This window comes from Gekko japonicus, unplaced genomic scaffold, assembly GCF_001447785.1.
Source record: "Gekko japonicus isolate JY-2015 unplaced genomic scaffold, Gekko_japonicus_V1.1 scaffold62, whole genome shotgun sequence".
NCBI lineage: Eukaryota > Metazoa > Chordata > Lepidosauria > Squamata > Gekkonidae > Gekko > Gekko japonicus.
The window spans coordinates 54,124-80,788 of NW_015166419.1; the positions used below are offsets into that span (position 1 = coordinate 54,124).

General features: G+C 47.8%; 1 protein-coding gene across 1 annotated transcript in view; it reads right to left on the reverse strand.

The window, feature by feature from the left end:
- Nucleotides 1-26,665, reverse strand: part of RUNX3 (runt-related transcription factor 3) — a 91,625-nt gene that overhangs the window by 36,012 nt on the left and 28,948 nt on the right. Inside the window, exon 3 of the mRNA XM_015411620.1 lies at nt 26,553-26,657. Within this exon, the coding sequence (XP_015267106.1) occupies nt 26,553-26,657 (105 nt within the window). The remainder of the gene's footprint in view (nt 1-26,552; nt 26,658-26,665) is intronic.

Consider the following 26,665-nt stretch of genomic DNA (forward strand, 5'->3'; position numbering starts at 1 on the left):
TTAAAGACCCCCCCCCCCCCGACCGATGCAGAGGTGGGAGGTCAGTAGCTGTAGGGGTCCGGGGGCAAGGAAAATGGCTCTGGTGTGCGCACTGCCATAAAAAATGCTCACCTTCCCATCCACAAAGAGTACAAAGGCACTTTGGCTGCGATCTTCCCCGAAAGATTGTATCACACGAGGTGTGAGAAAGATCTGAGCAAAGCAGGGGAAAACCTCAATAGTGGACAGGTAGGGGGTATCATATAGATGACTTTAAAAACCTACTCTAGTTTGAATGCCAAAACCTCCTGGCACAAACCACCAAACAGGGCAGGCCCCTGACAACGGCTCAATCCTGCTGACCTCTAGCACCAGTCCCAAGGCACATAACATTAGCCTCAAAGCAAGAAAACCCGTTCCAAGCACATTTTTTAATAATGAAACAAGGAAATGGTGGGACACCCCTCTCCAATCCGCTGCTTGAAGCAACAGCTTTTCCTCACTCCACGGCCTCCTCCCAAACCCTCTTGGTGAGGCCTGCAGAGGATCTGGTATGCTGCCCCGGGCTGCCCAATGGGAAACAAGAACCAGATTGGGATCTGCTTAAGCATGGAGTAGAATCAACACACTTGAAAATGTCCTGGGCTGAAGAGGAGGCAGCCTTTCAGATCCCCACACTGCTAGTCTCATACAAATGGGAAATTCAAAGAAGCCAATGTCAGGGCATTTCTCCTCATTTCCCCCCTGTTGCTTAGAAACATGAGGTATGTCAGTTCTCTTTCCTTTCACACATATATTCAGCACTGTTTGTTTCCAGGTTGAACTACCGAGGTTTTAAAAGGACAACTATAACCCTAGCTCATGAACTATGCTTTTTTTTTTTTTTTTGAGGGGGTGGCTAGTTCAGTGTGATTGCTTACCTCATCCATCCTGCCATGGGCCTACACCAATGCTAGATGCTTGGTTTGGACCCAGAAAGCAACAACATGAACCCAATAGGTGGACGCACTGTGTGTGTGTAAAGTGCCATCTAGTCACAGCCAACTTATGGCGACCCTAGTAAGGGGCTTTCAAGGCAAATGAGTAGCAGAGCTGGCTGGCCATTGCCTTCCTCTGCAGAGCCTTCCTTGGTGGTCTCGCATCCAAGTACTGACTTCTGAAATCTGACCAGATTGGCTGCACCAGCTTCCCTCCCAGTGGACACACTGGTGATGTTTATTTTTATTTATTTATTTATTCAACAGCCGATACCCCAGTTCTCTCCCCAGTGAGGACCCAAAGCAGCTTATTTATTTTTACAAGGATTTACACCCTGCCTTTCCAAAATGCCCAAGGCTGCTAACAAAATATGAGCACACACAACTAAAAACATACTTAAACACATGAACTGAACACCGTTCTTCCCCTTCTCCATTTTATCCTCACAACAGCCACACTCAGAAAGGTAGGTTAGACTGGCCCAGTGTCACCCAACCAGCTTCTGTGGCACTGATTAACTCAGGTCTCCCAATCCCACTCTGATATTCTCACAACTACACTGTGCTGGTCCTCTTTTTTCATTGTACTGTCCCAAGTAGTCCCTTGGGTGGCTTGGTAGGAAAACTGGCCAGAAAGGGGGAAGGTTGGCTAGGCAAGTGAGGACGGAGGTGGGCAAATCATCTGCAAGCCCAGAATCCTCCTGGCTCAAAGCTTGCATCAGGACGAGCATGATAAAAAGTAGAGACATCACCCTGCCAACAAAAGTAGAGACATCACCCTGCCAACAAAGCAATGGTATTCCCAGTAGTCATGTATGGCTGCGAGAGTTGGACCATAAGGAAGGCCGAGCGCCGAAGGATAGATTCTTTTGAACTATGGTGCTGGAGAAGTCTCTTGAGAGTCCCTTGGACTGCAAGAAGATCAAATCAGTCAATCCTCAAAGAAATCAACCCTGACTGTTCCCTGGAAGGCCAGATACTGAAACTGAAGCTCAAATACTTTGGCCACCAAATGAGAAGGGAGCACTCACTGGAGAAGACCCTGATGCTGGGAAAGATTGAAGGTCAAAGAAGAAGGGGACGGCAAAGGATGAGATGGTTAGACAGTGTTATCAATGCAACGAACATAAAATTAAGCAAACTCCAAAACATGACGGAAGACAGGAGGGCCTGGCGTGATGCGGACCATGGGGTCGCGAAGAGTCTGATTCAACTGTGCCACTGAACATCAACAACAAGCCTCTATCCCCCCACCTAAATCAGCAATACTCGTATTATATGCAGTTATTGGCTGAGGACAGCCTCATCTCCCCCTTCCCCCCCTTTGTTTCTGGCACACCAATATCTTCACAGGTAGAGGCTGCTGCCCCCTACTTTGAGCACCTGAGCTCCAAATACACCACAATGAACCTGTACTGTGCACATGTGGATTCCTTCGCCCCGCCTCTGAGATCGGCCTGACAAAGGAGAGCAAAATCAGGCCATGATTACAAATGCCCAAGGTCAACAAATTGCCCCCAAATGGCCACTCCTGTCCAGACAGGCAGAGTTTGCAAATACATGACAACTGGAAGCAACAATTCCCCAAGTTGTTTCTTGATGCATCACAATCCATGTGGACCAAATGCATCCACACCAAAGAGGAACAATGTTACCTGAAGGTCACTTTTGACTAGGGGTACTCAAACAGCCACAGGGTCAGCAGCTCATGTCCTGTCTTGCCACTGGCAAACATGAGCCTGATTTCCTTAAGTAGATGAGCCTGGCAATTGCTTAAGTAAATGGTTAAATCTGCCACAAATCGCATATATCAGTCATACGAGAGCACATCCAGCCTGTGCTGAGAACACTGCACTGGCTGCCTATAGCATACCGAGTCCGTTTCAAGGTGCTGGTTCTTACCTTTAAAGCCCTATATGGCCGGGGTCCAACATATCTTCGGGACCGCCTTTCCCCGCATATACCCCAGAGAGCACTACGGTCAGGGTCTCAAAATCTGTTGACCCTTCCTGGCCCGAGGGAGGCTAAGCTAGCCATTACCAGAGCCGGAACCTTCTCAGTGGCGGCCCCTACCTGGTGGAATGAGCTCCCGGAGGAGATCAGGGCCCTGCGGGATCTTTTGCAGTTCCGCAGGGCCTGCAAGACGGAGCTCTTCCGCCAGGCATTTCAGTAGGGGCCGCCGCTGTTAGAGGCCGCTGTTAGAGGCTCGCTACTAGAGGCCCACTGTTACAACCATATATGGCCGGTTGATCCAACAACTATATGGATGAATGGCAAAAATCATCTGTTGTCATCAGCGCAACGGCAATTGCTTCCTGCAACTTACCATCATGAGGAATTATAATATGCCGCCTGCACCTTGCACCTTGTATTTATGTATTTAATATTTTATGGTATGTTGTATATTTACTGGCAAACATGAGCCTGATTTGCTTAAGTAGATGAGCCTGGCAATTGCTTAAGTAAATGTTTAAATCTGCCACAAATCGCATATATCAGTCATACACAAACATTTTGTTTTTTTAAAAAATCCATTCACGGTTGGCCTAAGCAGTCCTTAGCGATGTTAATGGCTACCAATCAGTTTGGAACGGCACTATTTTTGAACATGCACAGGGTTTTTTGGGGGGAAAACAATGCAACCCCATTTGGTAGGTCTTTGAGTCGTTGATTCCAAACCAAACAGACACAGCAATCAGTTAATGCACTGGTAGTGGATTCCACCATTTAATTACTTGTTGAGTAGAGCAGTATTTCCATTTGTCTGTCCTGAATCTCTTGTCCATCAGCTTTACAGAGGCCCCTGCCACACGGCAGGGAAAACACAGGCCAAAGTGTGGCTTTTAAAAGCCGCACCAAAGTTGAGACGCCGCGGCGGGATCCCACGATCAGATGCCGGGGAGGAAGAGTCGGATGGGAGGGGGATGCTGCTGAACTGCGCATGCTCGAGAGCATGCGCATTACGGCCGGGGGCCGGGATGCGCCGGTGCAAGGACCACGCCGGCGATCCCACAGCCCGGCTTGAGGCGCTCTATCCGATGGACCACCAAGGTAGGTGGTTCTTTTTTAGTGCGGGTTTTTGGGCGGGAGGGACGGATAGGCAACGATTCCCAGATGTTGCCGTGGGATCGCGCCCGTTTGCTCCGCCCCCGTTCCGTCCCGCTCCCAGCCCAAAACCCCTCGTGTGAACAGGGCCTGAGTGTCCCCGAGTGCCAGCATTATGGGACACTAGTATGGAATATTCACTACAAAGGTGTTATGCAAAGACATGATGACATCTCCCCACCCCACCCCTTCTAGGTTCCTGACCGGGATTTTGGAGCAGCCAGGGACTCCTGGGTGGCCCTTCTGGTATGCTTCCAGTATGAGCTGCCAGGAGTCCTAGGTTGATATCCTGCACAGATGAGTTGCTGATAAGAGAAATGATTATCTTGTTATGGTAATGATCTTCAGATCAGAACCTGAACAGAATCGGGGGGGGGGGGGGGAGGAAGAGGCTGCTATTTAAATTGAGGTTTTTGTGGGCGTCTGGCACTGCTGCTGTCTCAAAGCTGTGTGCCTTTACTCCCAGTATGGAGCAACCTCCAGTAGCCAGATGGTGATGAGAGGCATGGACTTGGAGCAGTCAGAAAATCCTTCAAATAGGATGTAGGGCTCTCCTAACCTACTTGACTAGCTCCATTTCTTGGGCTGCCTGGACCCCCATGCCTCTTAACTCTCTGTGGGGACCCTGCGTTTTGTGCTCTCCTCAGACTTTAACACAGCAGAGGCTGCTTGCTTCCTTGGGGGAGTTTCCCCCACGTAAACACATGGAGAGCAGAAAGCCCCCTTCCCATATTCAAAACAGAACGTCCACATGACTTCATATTCATCCTGAGCCTGACTCAGAGGCTTCCTGGGGCTTTGCTCTTTAAACCAGATCAAAGAAAACCTCCTTTGATCCGGTTCAGAGGGGGAAGTGCAGGGTGGCTGTGGGCGGAGCATCCAGTCACCAAAACCACCCTCTCAACCAGGGCATCAGACAACTGGCTCGTGGGCCACATCCTGGCTACCAAGTGACCTCATGTGGCTTGCGTGGTTCCCCACACCAGGATCGGGCAGCCCACGAAAACACCAGCCTCCCTAAAATGAAAAAACTGAATTATCAGCTAACTCATATCAGTGCTACAGATCAGGCTCTCGTCATGCATGAGTCTGCCATCCTCGCTCTGGACCTTCCAGCCACCAGAGGACAGAGCCAATTTCAAACCAAATGAAGCAGGAACTTGAAGGGCAGAATGGAGCCCCCAGCAATGCTTAGCTGGCTGGGAACTGAGCACTGGTATGCAAAGCGACTGTTAAAAGCTTGTCCCGATTTTCATCTGTGAAATGTTGGAAGGCATGAAGGTGCAGGAAGATGCTTTGGGATGTGAGCTTGCCAACTTTTCACTTTGGCAAACGCTGGCCCCTGCGGCCAAATGCAGCACACCAGCCACATATATTTTTTACATTTTTTATCCCACCCTTCCCCCAAGGAAGGCAGCATGCATGGCTCTCTGCTCAGTTTTATGCTTACAGCAGCCCTGGCTTAGGTGCAGGAGAGAACGATGTTGTAAGCTGACTTGTGTCCCCACTGGGGAGAAAAGAAGGGTACGCAGGGCTATTTTTGGGCAGGAACGCACAGGAACGAAGTTCCGGCTGGCTCCCAAGTTGGGCACGCCCAGCAGGAACTCATTAGCATAATAGGCCACACCCAACATCAGGAACGCATTAGGATTGGCTACATTAGGGGTGTGTGGCCTAACATCCAAAGGAGTTCCTGCTACAAAAAAAAGGCCCTGGGTTTTGACAACAAACAAGGTAAACAGAATAACAAGCAAAAGGTGGGTGTGGCTGGATAACCACACTTCTGGTAACATGGGGGTGCGGCCTAATGTGCTAATGAGCTGTGCTGTCAGGGGTGTGGCCCAATATGCTAATGAGTTCCTGCTGGGCTTTTTCTACAAAAAGAGCCCTGAGGGTACGTATGCATGTACTATCAAGTCACAACCACTTTTGGTGGCCCCAGCAAGGGTTTTTCAAGCCAAGTGAGAAGCAGAGGCAGTTTTTGCCATTGCCTCTTTCTGCAGAGCCACCCTCAGGGGTCTCCCCATTCAAGTCCCAACCCTGCTTAGCTTCCGAGATCTGATGAGACTCGGCTGTAGCATAGGCTGCCTTCCCTTGCCAAAGGTGGTGTACAAATGTTTAAACAACATTAAACATCCAAATAAACTCGACTGTATCTAAGAGTGGTACTTGAGAACTCACTGGATTTCATGCATACTAAACTCTCTCCCCATCTAAATCACTGTTGCCACAATCAGGGTCGTCAGGCACGTGGATACGTAGGAGAATCAAGAGCCCTGGCAGAGTTTACAAAACCTTTTGCATGCTTGTATGCAAACCGAAGAGAAAGTCATGCTTGCTCAGGGATGCCAAGGAACTGGTGCCAATTGTTTTGGGGGAAAGCTGCACAGGCTGGCAAGCTTCTAGCAGCGATGTGTGAGAAAGAGCCTGCAGAGTGCCTGGAGAGGGTTTCCCCTCTGTTCCATTCATGGGCAGCCATTCCTCCCTGTTGTGAAGACAACAGCTATGGCTGCTCTGAGGAGCAAGGAAGCCTGCAGGAAGAACATCAGGGCATGGGAGGGGCTTCCTTCCCTCTCTGGCTGGCAGGACTGCGAGGGAAGCAGAGTAGGGAAGGCCGAGGATTTCTGGGGCTGGCGATAGGGAACCTTTTATAGTAGGTTAGACATGGCAGAGGGCAGATATGCCCCTGAAGAATGTTGGCCACCGAGCTCCTCTGAGTGACTTCTTTAGTGCAGAAGTATCTCAATTACGGAGCTGCGGTGGCTCAAGTGGTTAAGACGCTGAACTTCAGGCTGTGGAAGGTCGGTAGTTCAGCAGTTCGAGACCCGAGTATGCCGCATGATGGAGTGAGCTCCCGTCTCTTGTTCCAGCTCCTGCCAACCTAGCAGTTCGAAAGCAAGAAACTGCAAGTAGATAAATAGGTACCACTTCGGTGGGAAGATCACAGCGTTCTGTGCGCCTCGGTGCTTAGTCATGCTGGCCACATGACCACGGAAATGTCTTTGGACAGCGCTGGCTCTTCGGCTTTGAAACGGAGATGATCACCGCAACCCTAGAGTCAGACTCGACTGGCTTTTGAGCAAGGGAAACCTTTACCTTTTACCTATCTCGATGACACTGCTGTGAGGAAAGCAGGAAAGACGCTTGGGAGATCTCCCTCCCTCCCAATATGAGCAAAGCTCAACAACTGGTAGGGCTTCCACACGGAGAGACATTCCAGAAGTTCGTTTCAGAGGGCAGCAGCTCTGTTGGCCTCCAGCAGAACAGCCAGATTCAAGTGTTGATTCTTGAAGGCTCAGGCCTGAAAAATCCTGCTGGTCTCTAAGGTTCCACTGGACTCATGATCTAGCTACTCCAAAAGTTAAGTACATAAGTAAACATGTAAAAAAAAACCCCGCAAAAAACAAACAAACCCAACCTGTCCAAGCAGTGATAAATGAAACAATAATAAAAGCACAATAAGAACATAAGAACATAAGAGATGCCAATGTTGTTTCGATTTCTTGTTTAAAAATGTTCACCTATAGTTATGTAATGTTGTATCTTGTTGATATATGGTTGCGCTCCCGCAGGTAGAGATTGCGGGCATAGAATGTGTAGGCTTGCTGCTGGAAGCTGAGGAGAATTTGGCTATTTGGCTGGTGTACCGTCCACCTAACGCTCCGGCCGATAGCCTGCATTCCCTGCTGGAGGTCGTATCAGGCTGGGCGCTGGAGCGCCAGGACATTAGAAGCCCTCCCACAATAAAACTGAATGAGATGTCAAAATTTCCAGGGCCAAAACATAATATAAACTGCAGCGTATTAAATGTGGAGAAAAGATTTCCTGTGGATTTTCTTGGCAGCCAGAGTATACAAAGACATAATGTAAGCAAGTGCTGGTTGACATCAGAAAGAAGACTGTTTCATCTACCACCGTGCGCAAAGCTAGACTGGCTAAAATGGTCCCAAGAAACTCAGACCCCGAAGCTGAGTGAAGACAGCAAAGCGGGATGTAGCTGGTGAGCTCCACAGATACGCATTCATCATGGGAGACTGTTTTTTTGCAAATAAGGAAAAGGTAAAGGTTCCCTTGCGGTACTCATCTCCGTTTCAAAGCCGAAGAGCCAGCGCTGTCCGAAGACATTTCCGTGGTCATGTGGCCGGCATGACTAAACACCAAGGCGCACGGAACACTGTTACCTATTTTTTTTTTGTAAATAGTAGCCAGCTAATGTGGCAGTGGACATTGCTTGAACTCAGACAGCCATACAGGCTTTCCTAAGTTCATTCCAAACAGCTCGTCCACCACCTGTAGTCTGAATTGATCCAGTCCAATCCCTCCCTCCCCCAAACTCTACCACCACATTTCCACCAAAGTCTGCCAGGCCTCAGAATCCTCACAAACACTTTGCAATTTGGGTGCGCAAGAATGGGCAAAGTAGCAGAAGCTTCAAACCGCAAGGCGATGCTCTGATCCCTTGGCAAATGGGTGTGGTATGAGAACTGAGATAGACAGGATAAGATATGGAGGGTGTGGGCAGCTGGAATTGAGGTGTGGCGGGCCTAGTCTTTATGTTCCTGCAGCAGAAGCTGGTACAATAAGGAGATGGGGTTTTTTCTTTTCTTTTTTTAAAGCGTGGGTTTGGGGTGGCTGCTTTATCTCTTGGAGCTCAGCCCTGTCTTCTTAGCAAGTTGGGTAGGTCATTTCGAAGCAATGCCTGCCAACCCTCAACCTTTATCCCACCCTGGTGTACATCTTGTAAAACACTGCAGCGAATTAACCTCAAGAATGCTTTTGAGCACAATTGGAGATCTCATGCAGTGATACCACCAAAACATGTACCTCCATCATCAAGGCTAGGCTACCTGCAAAAAAAATGAAAACTATGCTTCCCAAGGACTTTGCCTCCTCTGCACCCCAAAACTCAGGACTCAGTGGCCCAGGGGGGCACATGGAAAGGGAAACTGTATTCCTCCCTGCTGGCCTCCGCACCTGCCTCCCCACAAACACACTCAGCTTCCGCTTTCATTTCCTTCACTTTAGGTTACTTTTTTATTTTAAAACACATTTTTATTTTACTGTAAACAAAGGACTTTACAGAAACTTTACTTAGGGTTCACAGCTCTGGGATCGAAAGTTCCTGAAGATTTGGGGGTGGAGCCTAGAAAAGGCAGAATTTGGGAAGGGGAGGGAACTCAGCAGGATATAATTACATAAAATCAGCCATTTTCTCCAGGATAACTGATCTCTGTTGTCTCAACATCAAATATTGGATGATCTCTAGGCTTGGCAACGCTACAGGTTTACTGGCTTTAAATAAATTTATATCCTAAGCTAGCCTTGTTGTGCTGACTCTTTGATTCACTCTGGGGGGGAGAGATTAAGCTTCCCAATTGCCTATATCTGGCTGTGAATTCCCCACCCCAGCCCCAATCTCCCACCCCTGAAAAATTGATGAGCAGGAGAAAACACTGGCTCCATAGTAACACTCTAGGAATTTCCTGGTGATGTTAGGGGAAATTCCTAGAGCGTCACCTGGAAGTGATATCACATCCTCCCCAAACTCCATTCCAAAGTCTTCCAGCATTTACCTAGGCAGTGTCAGGAAGCCTACAGGGCAGTGATGGCGAACCTTTTAGAGACCACGTGCCCAAACTGCAACCCCAAACCCACTTATTTATCCCAAAGTGCCAACACGGCAATTTAACCTGAATACTGAGGTTTTACTTTAGAAAAAACAACTCATACATTCACTCAGGGGTCATTTCGTAGAAAAAGAGCTAGGGGAACTCATTAGCATAACTCATTAGCATATGCCACACCCCCTGACATCAGGGGCCCAGCGGTGGACCTGCAAGGCCGGCGGGAGTGCGAGGAAGCCCCGCCAAGGCCCTCCCTGGCCCCAGGCAGGCAGGGGTGGGGAGAGGCGGGGAGGAAGCAACTTACCCTCCCTCTTCTCCTGCCTCCTCCTGGCTGAATGAGGGCTGGAAGCGGGGTGGCCGGAAGCAGGGGGCGGGGCTTCGTCATGTTCCCCGCCCCCCTGCACCTCACCCGGGGGAACTGCATTCCCCTGCGTTCCCCCTCCCCGAAATGACCTCTGCATTCACTCAAGATGATCCAAACAAAGTAAGGAAAGCAATCCCAAATGCTTTCATTTACTTAAAATTATTTGGCAGAGAATTCGACACTTTAAAGATGGTCTGGGCCTGGCTGGGGCGATAGCACGCGTGCCCACAGAGAGGGCTCTGAGTGCCACCTCTGGCACCCGTGCCATAAGTTCGCCACCACTACTATAGGGCATACACAGCTATTTTATATAAGGATCACCGGCAGCAAACTGACAAAGTCAGTCCAAGTGAACTTTTTCTTTATTTGACGGGTTCAAATGATAACTTGCTCCAACAAAAATATGCACTGCACCATGGTAGATCAGCTCAACTTTTGATGCACAAAACTGTATACAGCATATCTGGCGCATATCAGATTCTGCTTGGTGGTTGAAAATGGCCTACTTTTGCAGTGCTAGTAAAAACAGGAAAGGTATCAAGTATCTTGTTACCTATTGTGGGTGGATGGAGGGCTCTTGACCAGCATTTGAATGGTACCAGTTGAAATATTGCCACAACAATCTGTGCCTCAGAACTCTAGATAGCCAGTATAGTACAACTGTCAGTATTGGACTAGGATCTGGGTGACCCAAGTTCAAATTTGGACTCTGCCACAGAACCATGAGTCAGTCACTCTCTTTCAGCCTCCCCCACCTCACAGGGTTGTTGTTGTGAAAATAAAATGGAGCAGGGGATAATGATGTTTTACACAACTTTGGTCCCCATTGGGGAGAAAAGTGGGGTATAAATATCTAAATAGTTCAGAGATTGCACAGAGAGAAGATTCTTTCAACTTTCTGAACATTCTCTGTCCTGTGCTGAAAGAAAAGGAGCTTTGAGGGTCATGCATATCGAATCCTACAAACACACCAGAGACCCAGTCTCACTGACTTCAATATAATTAGCTCCCCCAGAAGTACCTTGAGGACTGCAGACTTCTTGGGATCATTTCTGCATCTCAAACAGGTATTCTGTATGCAGACAAGGAAAAAAAAAATCTCCCTCTGCTTCTTTGGTGATAGGGGTGGGGATTGAAAACAACTGGATGGATGAACAACTGTATTTCTTGCACCCACGATGACAGCTGCAATCATGCTTGGAAGTTGTTAGGCCAAGACAGGTGAATGGAAGGAGACCAAACCACACAACCAACCTACACTTGTTGTGTCAATATGGTATCAACTGCAACATCTGGCCGCGCATTAATCAATCAGACTTTCTAGTCAAAGCATCGGTGCAACAAAGTGGTGAAACAATTGAGTTGAGAATGTGGCTGTCTTGATCACAAGTGAGTAGCTGAACAAAACAATTAATGTTCCTTGATAACCAGAAATCTCCTTCCAATTCTTGGAATGCAATACATCGAAAGATCTGAGCAGCTGGCACCCTCCAGACAGTGGGAGGGGACCAAAACAAAGTGAAAACAATGTAAGCTTTCATACATCCTGCAAAACCATAGTTAAAACTACCTGTGGTTATGACAATTAGTGTGGTGTAGTGGTTAAGCACGTCAGACTAGGATCTGGGAGACCCAATCGGGGGGGGGGGGTTGCTGTTTTTAGTTTTAGCTCTCAGTATTGTGATTATTTATCTTGCTTTTAGGCTTTTAAGTGCTATTTTAGTAGAAAAGGAAGGGAGAAAGGATTCTCTAAAATAAAATTAAAGAATCTCAGCATCCTGGCCAAACAACAGTTTCCCCCTGTAGTTTAATAATATCTAGGCTGAAATTTGAGCTGCCTCCAAGCATCACCTAATATGAAATTTCACAAACAAAAGGAATTGCTAGGAAACTGGGAACATTTTGCAAAGTTCTCTACATCTTTACCTAGAAAAACTACGAATGCAAGTTTGTTAGGCAAGCAGTGCTGTCGGGGGGCTCATCTGCCTCTACAGTATTTTGCGTGTATAGAGCATTCAAAGCACTTCACATGAATTATCTGGAGACATCCTCCCACAAGGCAGATCAGTACTTTTACCCCCATTTGATAACTCTTCTGCCTACTTTTATGAGTTAGGCCATTGGTTCGGCAGGCTCAGTATGGTTTACTCTGGCTGGCAGTGCTCCCTTGGACCTCAGGCAGGGAGAAATCTTTCCCATCACCTGCTACCTGAGATCTTTTAACTGCAGGTGCTGTAGACTGAAACAGAGACCTTCTTCTGCATGCAAAGCTCCATCACTGAGCTGTGGCTTCCCTCACCCCCCCCCAAAAGAGCTACCATTCACTGTCAGCTCACTGGCTCATTGACCTCAGCCCTGTCTACTCCAGTGGTCTCCAGCTGACAGGCTGGGACCAATGTTCCCTCTAAGCTGTGGAGTCTTGTGAGCAAAAATTCTACTTTGTGAGCCACTGGAATTAAAGTTGTGAGCGAGCGATTTGGCTGCTGCATAAATCAGTTTGCTTTGGAGCCATCCTTCCTGAGCTACGACAAAGATGTGTGAGCCAGAGGATAAAAAACTGTGAGCTAGCTCACACTAACTCAGCTTAGAGGGAACACTGGCTGGGACCATCAGTTCATGGAGACTCTCCTGTAGGGTGGCAAGCCCTTATAGAGCTGCCCTTTTTGGTTGTTTCCCTTGGATGGACCTCCTGCATAGAGAGAAAGGGTGTGAGGCCTCCTCCCTCATTTTGCATGCATGCTGAGAAGCGAAGCAGGACAGCAAGATGAGGTCATCCAGTGGCTGGAAAGGACTTCTCCAAGGCTCTGACCTCGGCTGGCCCTCACACTGGTAACGTCTCCTGGTGCTTGGCTTACATTTCCTGTCCTTGGCTCTTCTGCCCATGGTCCTGGCCTTGACCCTGGTGAGGCCATCATTCTGGACTTCCCTCTTTGTATCACGTGATCCTAATGTCACACACCTTCCTGTCATGCAGCTCAGTGGGTTTTAAGTCTCAAATGGTCAAAGACCACTTGTCTTCTCCTGTTACCAGCTGCTCTCTGCTAGGGTCACCAACCTCTAGGTGGGCCCAGAGAGCTACTGGAATTGACACTGATCTCCAGAGTACAAAGATAGTTCCCCTTGACAAAATGGCTGCTTTGAAGGGTGGATTGTAGGGTTGTCAGGTCCTTACTTTGCACTGGCAGGGGGTGGGAGGGAGCTTTCCAGGAGTGGGGGGGGCAACATCCCCAACGTGATGGCATCATGCAGAAGTGACATCATCACACTGGGGCCCCGGTCACACGGGCCAGATATCACGGGGGGGGGGAGGGGCGGCTGTTTGCTCCGGGGCAAAATAACGTGCGGTTGTGCGATCCGACCTCCTGTGGCGGTCCCGTGGGTAGGTGCCGATCACAGGACAATCCTGCGGCGCAGCAAAGAAGTGGCGTGGAGCAGCAAACAGGTTTCCCCCCCCCCTCTACACCAAAGTATGTGCATGCTCCGTTGGGTGCTTGTGCGCATCCATGGAGACTTGGGAAAAAACAAACCTTTTTGCGAGGGGACATGGGCAGGCGCCAGATGCCATGGGATTCCACCGGAAACACGATCAGGTGCCCGCCCTTGCCCCGCGGTTACTGGAAACTAGTACCGCGTCTTCGGCGGGAGCCACGGGAGCTCTACGCTTCCCAGATGTGGTGGTGAGATCGCGCCCGGAAAATCCGCCTATCGTCCGTCTCTCTAGCGTGGCTAATGTTCCGTGTGACCGCAGCCTGGGGATATCACACGGCAGTGCTCTGGTTTTTGGGCAAACTGGTAAAACTGGGCTCAAACTATAGTTTTGCCGAAAAACCAGAGTGTCGCTGTGCGGCATCCCCAGAGTGATGACGTCACTTCTGCGTGATGTCGTCACATTGGGGACTTTGACAGGGGTCGTAGCTGTTGGGGGGCAGGGCTTCCCCTGCTCACCAGCTGGCCAGTGGCGGGCAGGAGCCTGTGAAATTGGGGGATCCCTCGCTCCCACCTGGGGACTGGCAACCCTAGTGGACTGTATGGCTTAATACCCCCCTGAGCTCCCCCCCCAACCCAAACTCTGCCTTCCCCAGGCTCTACACCCAAATCTCCAGCAATTTTGCAACCCGAAGTTGGCAACCCTACTCTCTGAGGTATGTTTTCATGTTTCCCCTCAAGTTCTTTCTTTGCTAACTCCCACTAGCTGAGATCCTTTTTTAGACTAGAGACTATTCCAACCCAAGACTTTCTGCCTGCCAAGGAAGGTGTAGCTCTTCTGCTATGTTATGGCCTGTCCCTGGGAGTAACCCCAAATGAATAAAATAAGATGCAACTCTGAACAGTGTTCCCTCTAAGCTGAGTTAGTGTGAGCTAGCTCACAGTTTCTTAGCCTCTGGCTCACACATTCTTGTCTCAGCTCAGGAAGGAGGGCTCCAGAGCAAACTAATTTATGCAGTCGCCAAATCGCCCGTTCACAACTTTAATGCCAGTAGCTCACAAAGTAGAATTTTTGCTCACAGGACTCCACAGCTTAGAGGGAGCATTGATTCTAAATAAATCTGCTTAGGACTGTGCTGACCAAGGCTGTCTAGTGAGCTCACAACAGAAACAGAGTCCAAGCCGAGAAGTTCATATAGTTGAGTCTCTTGGCCATTATCTGGTACCAGTTCTTGTGGTGTTCCACTGCGAGTCCGAAATGGCGAAGAACCTCTCTGTGCTTTAGACAAAACTGATGACACCCAGTTGGGCTGGAGAGATCGCCCAGTTTCACCTAAAGCCAATGTGGAGCCTCCTGCTTGGGTGGAAGATCTAAGGCATTTTGTAGGAAGCCAAAAGATTTGGGATTCCCCACCCCACCCCTGGCCATGTCCCTAGTAAGCAGGAAGGGGGGGGGGACCGAACAGCCTCCTCAGGCGAAGAGGAGCAATTTGCCACATTGAAACAATATCACAATCACCTCATCTAAATGAGCATAGGGCGAGTGATATACATCCAAAGGGGCCTTGCCCCAGAAGGGAAAATCAAAGCCAAGTGGGATCATTTTGTTCCATTCTGCAGAACAGAAGCCTGCCTGTGTGGCTCCTCAGTTTTTTTGGGTTTTTTAAAATCTTGCTGGAGGGAAAACATCCACATTAACCATGTTTTCCAAGTGTAACAGTAAACATTAAAAACAGACTTTATTCCTAGGGTTGCTTGAGCAGTAAACAGGAGACATTTCAGAGCCGCTTCTCCCTGCTTCCTGGCATTTATTCACATAAGCAGCACCTTTTGTTTCCACTCCTCTCTTGGGGCTGATTCCCGCCTAATGCAGGCCAAGCATCTAACTGTAGTTAGGACACTCAGAGTGCTGTGGCTCAGCAGCAGAGCCTCTGCTTTGCATGTAGAAGGTCCCAAATTCAATCCCCAGCATCTTCAGTTAAAAGAATCAGATAGAAGGTATTGTGAAAGACCTCTACCCCAGCCCCTGGAAAGCTGCAGCCAATTTTAGCAGGCAATTACAGGCCTTGATGGACTGATGGTATGATTCAATATAAGGCAGCTTCAAGCATTCAGTTGCGCACTGGGCCATACCAAGGATTTACTTAGTAATTTTTATTTTATTCAAACTATTTACAACCTGCCTAGTAACACACAAGAATTATCTTAAGAAAAGAACACAGAATTCGGGGGTGGGTGGGTAGGTGGGATGTATCTTACACTTGGATTGGATTAGGATGCTCCCTTATCTGCCAAGATCCACTCTTTTGTTTCCAGGATTCACCAGTTACACCCCAGAGTTCCAGACAACCTTATATGCAACAACAGGGCACCCATATATTCTCAGTGGATTATGGCTCCCATAAATCCAATCTTTCCCATTCTGTCACCTGAAGTAGCACCCAAAATCTACTGCCTGTGGCAGCTATCTCACTAAGTTCGCCGTCTGCCTGTCTGCAGCCCTAATCTCTCATCCTTGAGAAATGGAGAAACAGGAGAAAAAATGTCCTGAAAATGGGCTTCATAGTGATGCTCTAGGAATTTCTCCATGTCTCTATGGTCTTTACAACAGATATTATGGGAAATTCCTAGAGCGTCACACAGAAGTGACGTTGCATCCTCCCCAAACTCAACCCTCAAAAACCTACTGGCATTTACAAAGGCAGTGCTGGCAACCAATGTTCCCTCTAAGCTGTGGAGTCTTGTGAGCAAAAATTCTGCTTTGTGAGCTTCCGGCATTAAAGTTGTGAGCGAGCGGTTTGGCTGCTGCATCAGTCAGTTTCCTCTGGAGCCCTCCTTTCTGAGCGAAGACAAAAATGTGTGAGCTGGAGGCTAAAAAACTGTGAGCCAGCTCACACCAACTCAGCTTAGAGGGAACACTGCTGGCAACCCTTACCTCAGTTTGCTTCCTGGGGCACACTTGGTTGCTTTTAAAAAAGTTGTTACTTGCAAAAGATCTTTGTAAATTTTTTAAAAGATGCTTTGGAAACAAACAAAACTTATAAAGGAAATACCTCAGGAAGTTCAACTATTTTATTACTTCCTGTTTGCAGGGTTATGTGAACATCTGATTGCAAACACACTCAGTCGATGCAAATGATAACGTGGCATGTTTTGCAAACAACGTTCATTTGGAAAAGTTTTGGGATGTGCTAATTTTGAGGATATTTAAAAAAAAAAAGAGAGAAAGCCACCTATGCATTTCACAGGAATGTTTTCTAAGTGCTTTTAGTTGCCAGAATAATCACCATCAGCTACTAAGCAGACTGCCAAGCACTTCACACAACAGAGGAAAGCCAAACAGTTGTATTGTGTGTCACCACCTCTAATTTCTAAAAAAAGGTGCAAAACAAGCCTGAGAACCCTATACAAAAACCCTAATGCAAATAAATGAGCACTCTACTCTTATGCACACCTTTGCTTTGGTTGAGATTTTTGACAAATGGGAGATGCTTTGGCATAAAACAAAAAGCTGCAACAAGAAGTGAATGAGGTGCGGGCCAGCTGATGGACAAAAAAAGGCAGGGGTGGATATGCAGCATGAACACATTCTTTATACTGAGACAGACCATGGGTCTACTAAGCTTAACTTTGACTACTCATCCGGCCTGTGCTGAAAGCACTGCACTGGCTGCCAACAGCGTACTGGATTCGCTTCAAAGTGCTGGTTCTTACCTTTAAAACCCTATATGGCCAGGGTCTAACATACCTAAGGGACCGCCTTTTCCCATATGTTCCCCTGCGGGAACTACGGACGCAACATCTCCTGACAATTCCAGGCCCCAAGGAGGCCAGGCTGGCTGCTTCCAGGGCCAGAGCTTTTTCAGTGCCGGCTCCTACCTGGTGGAATGAGCTCCCGGAGGAGATCTGGGCCCTGCGGGACCTTGTGTAGTTCCGCAGGGCCTACAAGACGGAGCTCTTCCACCAGGCTTTTGAGTAGGAGCCGCCACTATTTTACCATCATTAGCTTCTGGCCCTGGGAAGAGAGAACAACAGCGCCACATGGAACCATCTTCGAGACGTCATCCTTATGGAAGATCTTGTTTGAACATCTAGAGCACTTAATAGGTTGTAATTATGTGTAACATAGTAGTGATGTTTTTATATGGTTTTAATCTGTTTTATGTGTTGGCTTTGCCTGTCTGTGAGCCGCCCTGAGCCCGCGTTGCGGGGAGGGCGGGCTATAAATTGAAATTATAAATAAATAAATAAATAAATAAATAAATAAATAAATAAATAAATGCTCTGACTAGCGGTGGCTCTCCAGAGTCTCTGGTGGAGGTTTTTTCATACCACCTCCTGCCCGGTCCTTTTTAACTGGAGATGTCAGGGACTGAACCCAGGACCTTCTGCATGCAAAGCAGATGCCCTGCCACTGGGCCACAATCCCCTCCCTTAGGTGGAGCAGGTGTTCATGCTTCACTCCGCACAAGGAAAAGCTTCGCCTCCTGGTGTCTGCCTTTCAAACCTCTGCAAAAGGGAATAGGAGCCAGTTGGTAAACCTAAGGGAAGAGGAACTGGAAAGACAGGCGCAAAGGGCACAAAAGGCACTGGAAATCTGTTCATCCGCCCCTTTAGCTGTGAGATTTCAGTACCCAGATGACTTCAAGTTTTTCTTTTCATGTATAAGGGCAAGAAGCTTAATATATATAAAAAATGTACTATATGGGAGAAGCCCCCCTCCATTTTAAGAGCAAGAAATGGAGGAAGAGATATGTTGATTTTCCCTAAACGGTCTGAATGCACAACTGCACATGGGTTTTCCACTTTATTGTTCATTCAATAGGCAGCCCCCTCCCCCAGCTCATTGACAGGTATACCTGTGTGATACGTGCCTCTCTGAGCATGATTGTCTCCATCACACATGTAGTTATCTTTCTAAAAAAAAAAAGTTATGAGCACCTTTTTAATAAAATGATTAGGAGTGGCCAGCTCCACACAAAAAAGTAATTGTCTCTCTTTAGGTGTTTATGTACATTGCCTTCGCCAATTCATCACGGGTTGGGAGTGGGTCACACCCTCTTTGATTGGACTCTTTTGGTTGCATCTCCTTTTCATTTGTACTGTGTTTAGTAATGGGGACACACCTCTTTCTTGCAGAGCCGGGCCTTCTTTGTAATAACATCTTTCCTCCCGCCCATACGCCACACGCTTCCTTCTGTACTCCTGTTTATCAGGCCAGTCTCTCTTTGCTAGTAGTAGTAGTGGTTCCTAGTAAATCACTGTCCAGATTCTGTCTCTTTCCTTTGGGCAGGAAGAGTCTTGGTGAATTTTTGTTAGTGAGAATTTCCAGCATAGTGTTGACATTCTTCCACAGTTCAACCCTCTTTCCAAACAAGGTTTGAAGTGGGAGCTGGATGCATCTGGTTTCTTGTGCCCATGGACATGAATGGATGTGCATGGAGGCACATGAAAGCTGTCCTCTACTGAGGCAGACCGTTGGTCTGCCAGAGGTTCTCTGGAGTCTTCGGTGGAGAATTAAACCTGAGACTCTGCATGCAAAGCAGATGCTGTACCACTAAGCCACATCCCCTTCGGAGCTGCCTTAAACCAACGGAGAACTTTGGTATATCAAGGTCAGGACTGTCCGCTCAGACTGGCAACAGCTCTCCAGAGTCTTGGATAAAGGTCTTTCCACATGACCTACTACCCAATCCTTTTTGAAACTGGAAACTGAACCTGGGTCCTCCTGCATGCAAAGCTGATGCTCTACCAGTGAGCCATGGCCCCACTCCACCTGCCATTTCACACACAGCAGCAGCACATTTTGAACTGTTTCTAATATACTACAGAGACGTCATGTTTTTTGCTAGTATATTTCTAACCCAAACATCAACAGCTTTGATGCCCACCACTTTTAAGTCCGCTGGGGCCAAGGGTTAGAGCAGAATAAATGCATACCATGCATGGTAGCAACATGCAATGGTGAACATATCCACATGGGCACAACAAGAGAGAAGATGCATCTAGTTTCTGCTTGAGGATTTCACTGGGGAAGGGAGCTGAACCCAGGAGAGTCACGGCACTATACTGGGAATTCACACGATCAAAAATTCAACAGGATATCCCACACAAACAGAGAGTGCTAGAAGTATGTCTATATTCATCTGCACAGTGCTGGAGGGGCAGCATCTGCCAAGAAATGAGCACTTGACACTACTAACAAACTGGGCTAGGCAATGGATGCTTTAGACAAGGAGTGGCCAAACTTGCTTAACGTAAGAGCCACGTAGAATAAACGTCAGATGTCTGAGAGCCGCATGACATGAACAAAAATTACAAATGTTTTTATTGAAAAGACCTATGGTTGGGGGGGCATGCCTCCACTCCGCTTCCCCAGCTGCCCTGCCAGGAACCACACAATATGCGTGAAAGAGCCGGCCGGATGTGGCTCCTGAGCCACAGTTTGGCCACCCTTGCCTTAGACAGTTCTTTGCCTACACTGACTGCTTGTTGCCTTAGTTTTCCTTTCCTTTTCCCTTCCATTGCTTTCCAGTTCTTCAGTCCTAGCCCCGCCGCATTCTTAGTTCATCTTTGCTGGCTGATTGAATTTGCAATCTGCCCTGAGTTTTAATGAGGAAGGAGGGCTATAGAGTAATAATATTATTAATAATAGTAGTAGCAGTAGTAGTAGTAATAATGTCCAGCAGGAACTCATTAGCATATTGTGCCACACCCCTGACAGCACAGCTCATTAGCACATTAGGCCGCACCCCCATGTTACCAGAAATGTGGTCATCCAGCCACACCCACCTTTTGCTTGTTATTCTGTTTACCTTGTTTGTGGTCAAAACCCAGGGCTTTTTTTGTAGCAGGAACCCCTTTGCATGTTAGGCCACACACCCCTAACGTAGCCAATCCTAATGAGTTCCTGCTGTTGGGTGTGGCCTGTTATGCTAATTAGTTCCTGCTGGGCGTGGCCAACTTGGGAGCCAGCCGGAACTCTGTTCCTGTGCGTTGCTGCCCAAAAATAGCCCTGATAATGTCTTAGTTTTTACAGTGCCAACAAACTTCTCATTGTTTTTAATTGCACAGTTTTATTACTATAAGCTTTCCTCTGATGAATCAGGCTCTTTCCCCATGAAAGCCTGATGCCACCTTAGTCTTTAATGTTCCACAGGACTTTTTGTTCATTGCAGTGAATCAACAGGCCCCAAGATCCAATCATGCACATTGCACAAATGGATGAATGCACAAATGGAGAGATGCAATCATGCCCTTGGTGCATCTAACTCAGTATGGTTACTCTGATCAGCAACAGCTCTCCATGGTTTCAGAGAAGGGTCTTCTCTAGCATTTGCTACCCCTTAACTGGCAGAGCCAAAGACTGAAAGCAAAATCTCTGGGCATGCAAAGCAGGGAAAGCCAATGTGGTGTCGTGGTTAGAGTATCAGACTAGGATCTGGGAGTGCCAGGTTCAAATCCCCACCCTGCCATGGAAGCTCACTGGGGTATCCTTGGGCCAGTCACTCTCTCTCTCAGGGTAGCCTACCTCACAGAGTTGTTGTGAGGATGAAGTGGAGGAGGAAAGAATGATGTTGTAAGCTGCTTTGGCTACCCACTGGGGAGCAAAGCAGGGTATAAATAAAAATGAAACAGACGTTCTACCCCTCTCCAAATGTATGAAACAGCCATGCACCAGATTTGAACCCAGGCCCAAACCAAGCAAAAGAAATACTCTATCCATTGGGTTACATTGGTGTATAATCAAATGTTTAATGTTCTAACGTCTACTACTCAGCAACCTAAATCCATGTTTTCCTTTGAGGACCACAAGAAGGATGAAACTGAAACATGCCTCAATTAATCATCACAATTAACCGATTAACAAGACTGATTGTAGATAAAGGGGGAAAGACACACACACACACACAATTTTTCATCAGATGTGGCCACCTGTATCTTTCCACTTTCATCTCTGGGGCAGAAGGAGTTTCTTGGCTACACCTCCTTCCTGGTGCAACCACCCCACCTCTGTTTCCTCTCTATTATTTAAACAAAAAGTACTCAGTAGGAGGGTTTGGGAACTTTGGCTGGTTCTGCAAGCCAGGTATGCTGGCCAATGAGTAGGAAGGACTGGAGAGGAAATGCAAGGACTAGGGATGCCTGAACACCCACCAGTTTGGCTCATGTCCTGTTTGCCAACTGTGAATAAAGACCTGCTTTTTTTGGCGATCAGTTCAACAGTTTGGTGACCTGTTCAAGGGTGTTCTGCAGGCTGTTTCACTGTATTCATTACCAACCATGCAGTGCAGCGCAATTGGCTTTTTGTTCATGTGCATTCTCACACAACCTGATTGAGTGCTTTTACTCCTTGCTGCATAAGGCAACTGTTTAGACAGACAATTAGATCATTCAGAAATCATATAAAACAGTAATCAAATAATGCTGATTTTCCAATAAAATCCTACCCTTCGGTATTCGTCCTTGTGATGCTAATGGCTGCTGGCCAGTTGGAATTGACCTGCTCAGTTTTGGAAAAACCCGATGCAAACTGGTTTGGCAGAGATTTGTGGAATCACAGCTGCTCAGTATGAACTGAACAGGTACAGTGATCGATTCACACCTGATCACCACCTTCGAACATGGTAAGTTTGACATGCAAACACGTTCATGCAAAAATTCACAGCATCCCTAGTGAGGAGAAGGTTTTCCTTACAGGGCCAGATCAAGGAATTTTAGCACCCCAACTTAGCAAGGTACACGTATCCCCTTGTGTGATGAGTCTGAAGTGGTGTGAGGGAAGGAGAGGACGTCAATCTTCTCCTGCATTGCTGGTGAGTGGCAGTCACCTGATACCCTGCAGGTCACTGGGAACCTCCAGTTTGGTGTAGTGGTTAAGTGTGCGGACTCTAATCTGGGAGAACCGGGTTCGATTCCCCACTCCTCCACTTGCACCTGGCTGGATGACCTTGGGCAAGCCTTAGTTCTGATAAGAGCTGTTGGTTTTCCTTACAGGGCCAGATCAAGGAATTTTAGCACCCCAACTTAGCAAGGTACACGTATCCCCTTGTGTGATGAGTCTGAAGTGGTGTGAGGGAAGGAGAGGACGTCAATCTTCTCCTGCATTGCTGGTGAGTGGCAGTCACCTGATACCCTCCAGGTCACTGGGAACCTCCTTATTGTGGCTTCAGAGGAGAACTGTTCTTACTTTCGGGGTACAGAGAGTCTTTTGCTGCCCTGAAGAAATGAGAACTCCACCTGCCCCCACATTCACACATACGTTAGCATGCACAGTTGCATATAAACATAGCCAAACAAATGAGCAAGAGTTTGGTGGGATGCGGCTTCCTTGTTTCAGTTTTTAGCTTCAAGAAGAAGAAGAGGAAGAGATTGGATTTATACCCCACCCTTCACTACCCAAAGGTGTCTCAGAGCGGCTTACAAACTCCTTTCCCTTCCCCTCCCCACAACAGACACCCTGTGAGGTAGGTGGGGCTGAGAGAGCTCTTGACAGAAACTGCTCTTTTTCAAGAACAGCTCTTATCAGAACTAAGGCTTGCCCAAGGTCATCCAGCCAGGTGCAAGTGGAGGAGTGGGGAATCAAACCCGTTCTCCCAGATTAGAGTCCGCGCACTTAACCACTACTCCAAACTTAACTGTCGCCTTATTGTACTCCGGATAAATTAATCTTGTCGAAATACAGACTAGAAGAGGTCACCTGCAAGTTGAGGAGATATTGGCCGGGGGGGGGGGGGGGGAGAGGCGGGGATATGCCGCTCCCAAACATCCTTTCCAAGGCATAGCAGAAGTAGAGGACTTTGGTACCCCAACTGAGCTGATTCCCCGGCCAAGCCACCCAATGGGAGGCGCAATGAGGGTGCTTCCCAGCCAGCTGTACCAGGGGGGAGGTAGTGACTGGTGTCCATCCTGAGCAGCACTGAAGAGGCTTGGCTTGGCTTGGCTTGGACCCCAGGCAGCTGTGCCTCAGGCCCAGGAAGGGGTGGGTGTACCTCACTTGGGGCAACAGAATAACCTTTAACTGCCTCTGCATTCCAGGATGTGTCCTCACTTAACATCCCAAGGGCCAGGCTAGCCATAGAGGTAAACTTTCCTCTAGCTAGGCCTCCTGTGCCTTCAACGGTTTTAGAACAAGTAGATATTATGGTTTCCAACTAACCAGGAAAAAGAAGCCTGTCCTTTTAGCAAAAGACTGTAATACCAATTCCAATTAACCTTTATTGGCATAACGACTGTAATACAGAAGTTGGTGGGTGGAGTGTTTTGCAGCATGGCTGTATCCCAGCCAGAGGCACATTTAAAGAGTTGTAAGAAGGATGAGTTCCAAAGTTGGTGGCCACAGCAGGGGAAAGGTTGGCTTAAGGCATGCCCCTGCTCTCATTCCCCAGTCGGCAGTATGGGGATAATACGGCTGGTCTACCTTACAAGGTTGGAGTAGGCAGTAGTGAAAAAATACACATGAAGTGTTTTGAATAATTCCAGAAACATTACATAAATGCTAACTATCCTTGTTACTTCCTGAATGCTAGAACATAACTTGCAAGAGAGAAAGAGGGGAAGAATTATGCAAATGTATTAGGGGCAGGTTCAAAGATTTGTGGGAAATGGAGGGTTAGGGCAGGAAATGGAGCGAAACAAAAGAGGAGAGGAAACTGGGAGAGAGAACCTTGGAATCCTGTTTCTGTGTTTTGATTTTGTCTTCTGCCAACTCCCCCCCCAAAAAAACATCCTGCTAATTTTCAGTTCTTTTGCTCTATTTTCATGAGAACTAGAAACTTGGAGCTCTGGATCTGGCGTTCTGAGGAGGCCCACATGGATTTTAACTCAAAAGCAAGATTCAACAAGCCCTGTCCATGCTAAAAGTCAGAGCAGCATAGTCATTCGAGGGCTGCACTAGGGTCCGGGAGGCCCAGGTTCAAATCCCCACTCTGCCTTGAAAGCTTGCTGAATGACCTTGGGCCAGTCTTTCTGTCTCGCAGCCTAACCTACATCACAGGTTAGCTGTTGCAAGGATAAAATGAAGGCAGGGAGAATGACTTCAAAAGCCACTTTTCATCCCCAGTGGGGCTTGGAGGAAGTGGGGTATTAAAGTATTTAAATATATCAATAAATCACACAAAGATGCTTCTCGCTGGGCCATTGCGAGTAACAGGTGCTGCCCTGCATGTGCAAAGTAGTTGCCATGCATCAAAACTGTCACAACTTTGTGAAAGGAACATGTAGTGGTTTTCCAGGGCAGCCAAGTTCACACTCACACCTGCCGGGCATTGAGGGGAAAGGAGCATAGCAATGCATAGACATGTGCGTGAACCACCAACTGCGACCACACAGGATTGCCAGATCCCTTGTCGACAGGATGCAGCTGTTGTAGCCACTTGCTGCTGCCTTCAAATGCCTGTTGCAAAATTTCAGGCCATATGAGAAGCTGGTGGTGGTGGTGGTGGTGACCCTATTCTTTTTTTGGCATACGAAGAACCCAGCACTAAGCTGGGCCGGCCGCAATCTCAAACCAACTGAAACTCATCCAATTAAAAAGCTAAACCCACATACGACGAGTCATCAGCCTATCGATGCAGATCTTTAATTTCCGTCATGTGTCGAAACACACAAGAGGAGTAGGGATGAGTCACAGTTTGAATTTGGGCTACATTAACAATTATGCTAAGCAAGCCAGTGCGGCGTAGGGTAGAGAGGTGGAGGACTGCGTAAAAGATGGCTGGTTTCCAGGGGATCGCTGATGGGACCGCACTCTGCTGGGATGTTGGCAAAGGAGGCTGGGTGACGAAGACATCACTGTGTACCGACAAGATGCATCTTGAGCAAGAGCACACACAGAATCACTTGAGACAAGCTGGAAGTCCTGGGAGAAGCCATGGAGATGGAGGGGCTGGGAGGAGGAGGAAACAATTTGGAAATCCCCTCCCCCTAAAGCCATCTCTTTCCAGGATTCTCCAAGTTGCCAGGAGCTTGATCAGGATAAATTTCCCTCCCCACCCTTAACTGACTCTGAACATTCCATGGATCCTGGCGCATCATCATGGTCATGCTCTCACTTTCCCCTTTCCATTAGCTTGCAAAGTAAAGTAAATGTTTTCTTGCATACCTCCCGGGAATGCCCCTGCTGTGTGTGTGAGTGGCTCCAGTATACTGCTTTAGCAATCGATACAAGTCACTTGCCACCCTCATTTATTTTAATTATATTAAAAACATTCTAGGTCACCTTTCCACCCAAATAGGGTTGCTAATTTACGATTAGAGATGGGGGTAAATTAGCGAGGGCTTAACTGTTGAGGGACCTCAAGGGTGTGCACTATTCCTTTGTAAATTTACCACACATCAGTGGATCGCATGGGGGCGGGGCTGGATTCCCCCTCCCCGTGGCAAACCTCTAACACCTCCTTCATGCTGTTCCTAGGGGGAATCTAGGGTGTCCCCCCATCCTGCAGAAGCAGCATTTTGGGCTGCAGGAGGAGGAGATATGGGGAAATGCAACTCTGCTGACAGAAATCTTTTCATCAGCATGAATCTTTGGCAGGATCCAAGCTATAGATTCCAGTAAAAAGAAAAGTAGATCATGTAAAGACACAGCAACCCACTTCTGGTCTTTGTAGTTTGGGAATCCTACTATGACAGTGGGGACTCTCAGTCACTATGTTGATCTTTGAAGATGCTCGGTAACTTCAGAGGATTCAGCATGCAGAAGCAAGATTGCTGATTGGTGTAGATTACAGATGATGCATCCTTCCAGTCTTACAACAGCAGACTCTGATTAGTTTCCAGGAATGATTCCAACTCTTGGGTTTTGCCTTTAAAGTTCTAAATGGTCAGGGCCAGAGACCACCTGCTCCTGTACGAACCTGCCTGTCAGCTAAGATCTTCTGCAAAAGGGCCTGTTCCCAGACCCAGGGACATGAGAAACCCTTGAACACATGGCTGCCACAAGGGTAGCTGTAGATCCAGGTGCCACCAAACCTGGCCATGCCTTTGTGCTAAAAGGACACCCACAATGCACATGAATTAATCTGAGGACACACACACACCAGCTGTGCACATTTTTCAAACAAAGATGCCACTTACTTCTCGGCTCCCGTGGTCCGTCAACAGTCACTTTAATGGCTCGATGATAGGTTGCTACTTGGGTGGGGTTTGTGAAGACTGTGATGGTCAATGTGAAGCTTTTGCCTGGACAA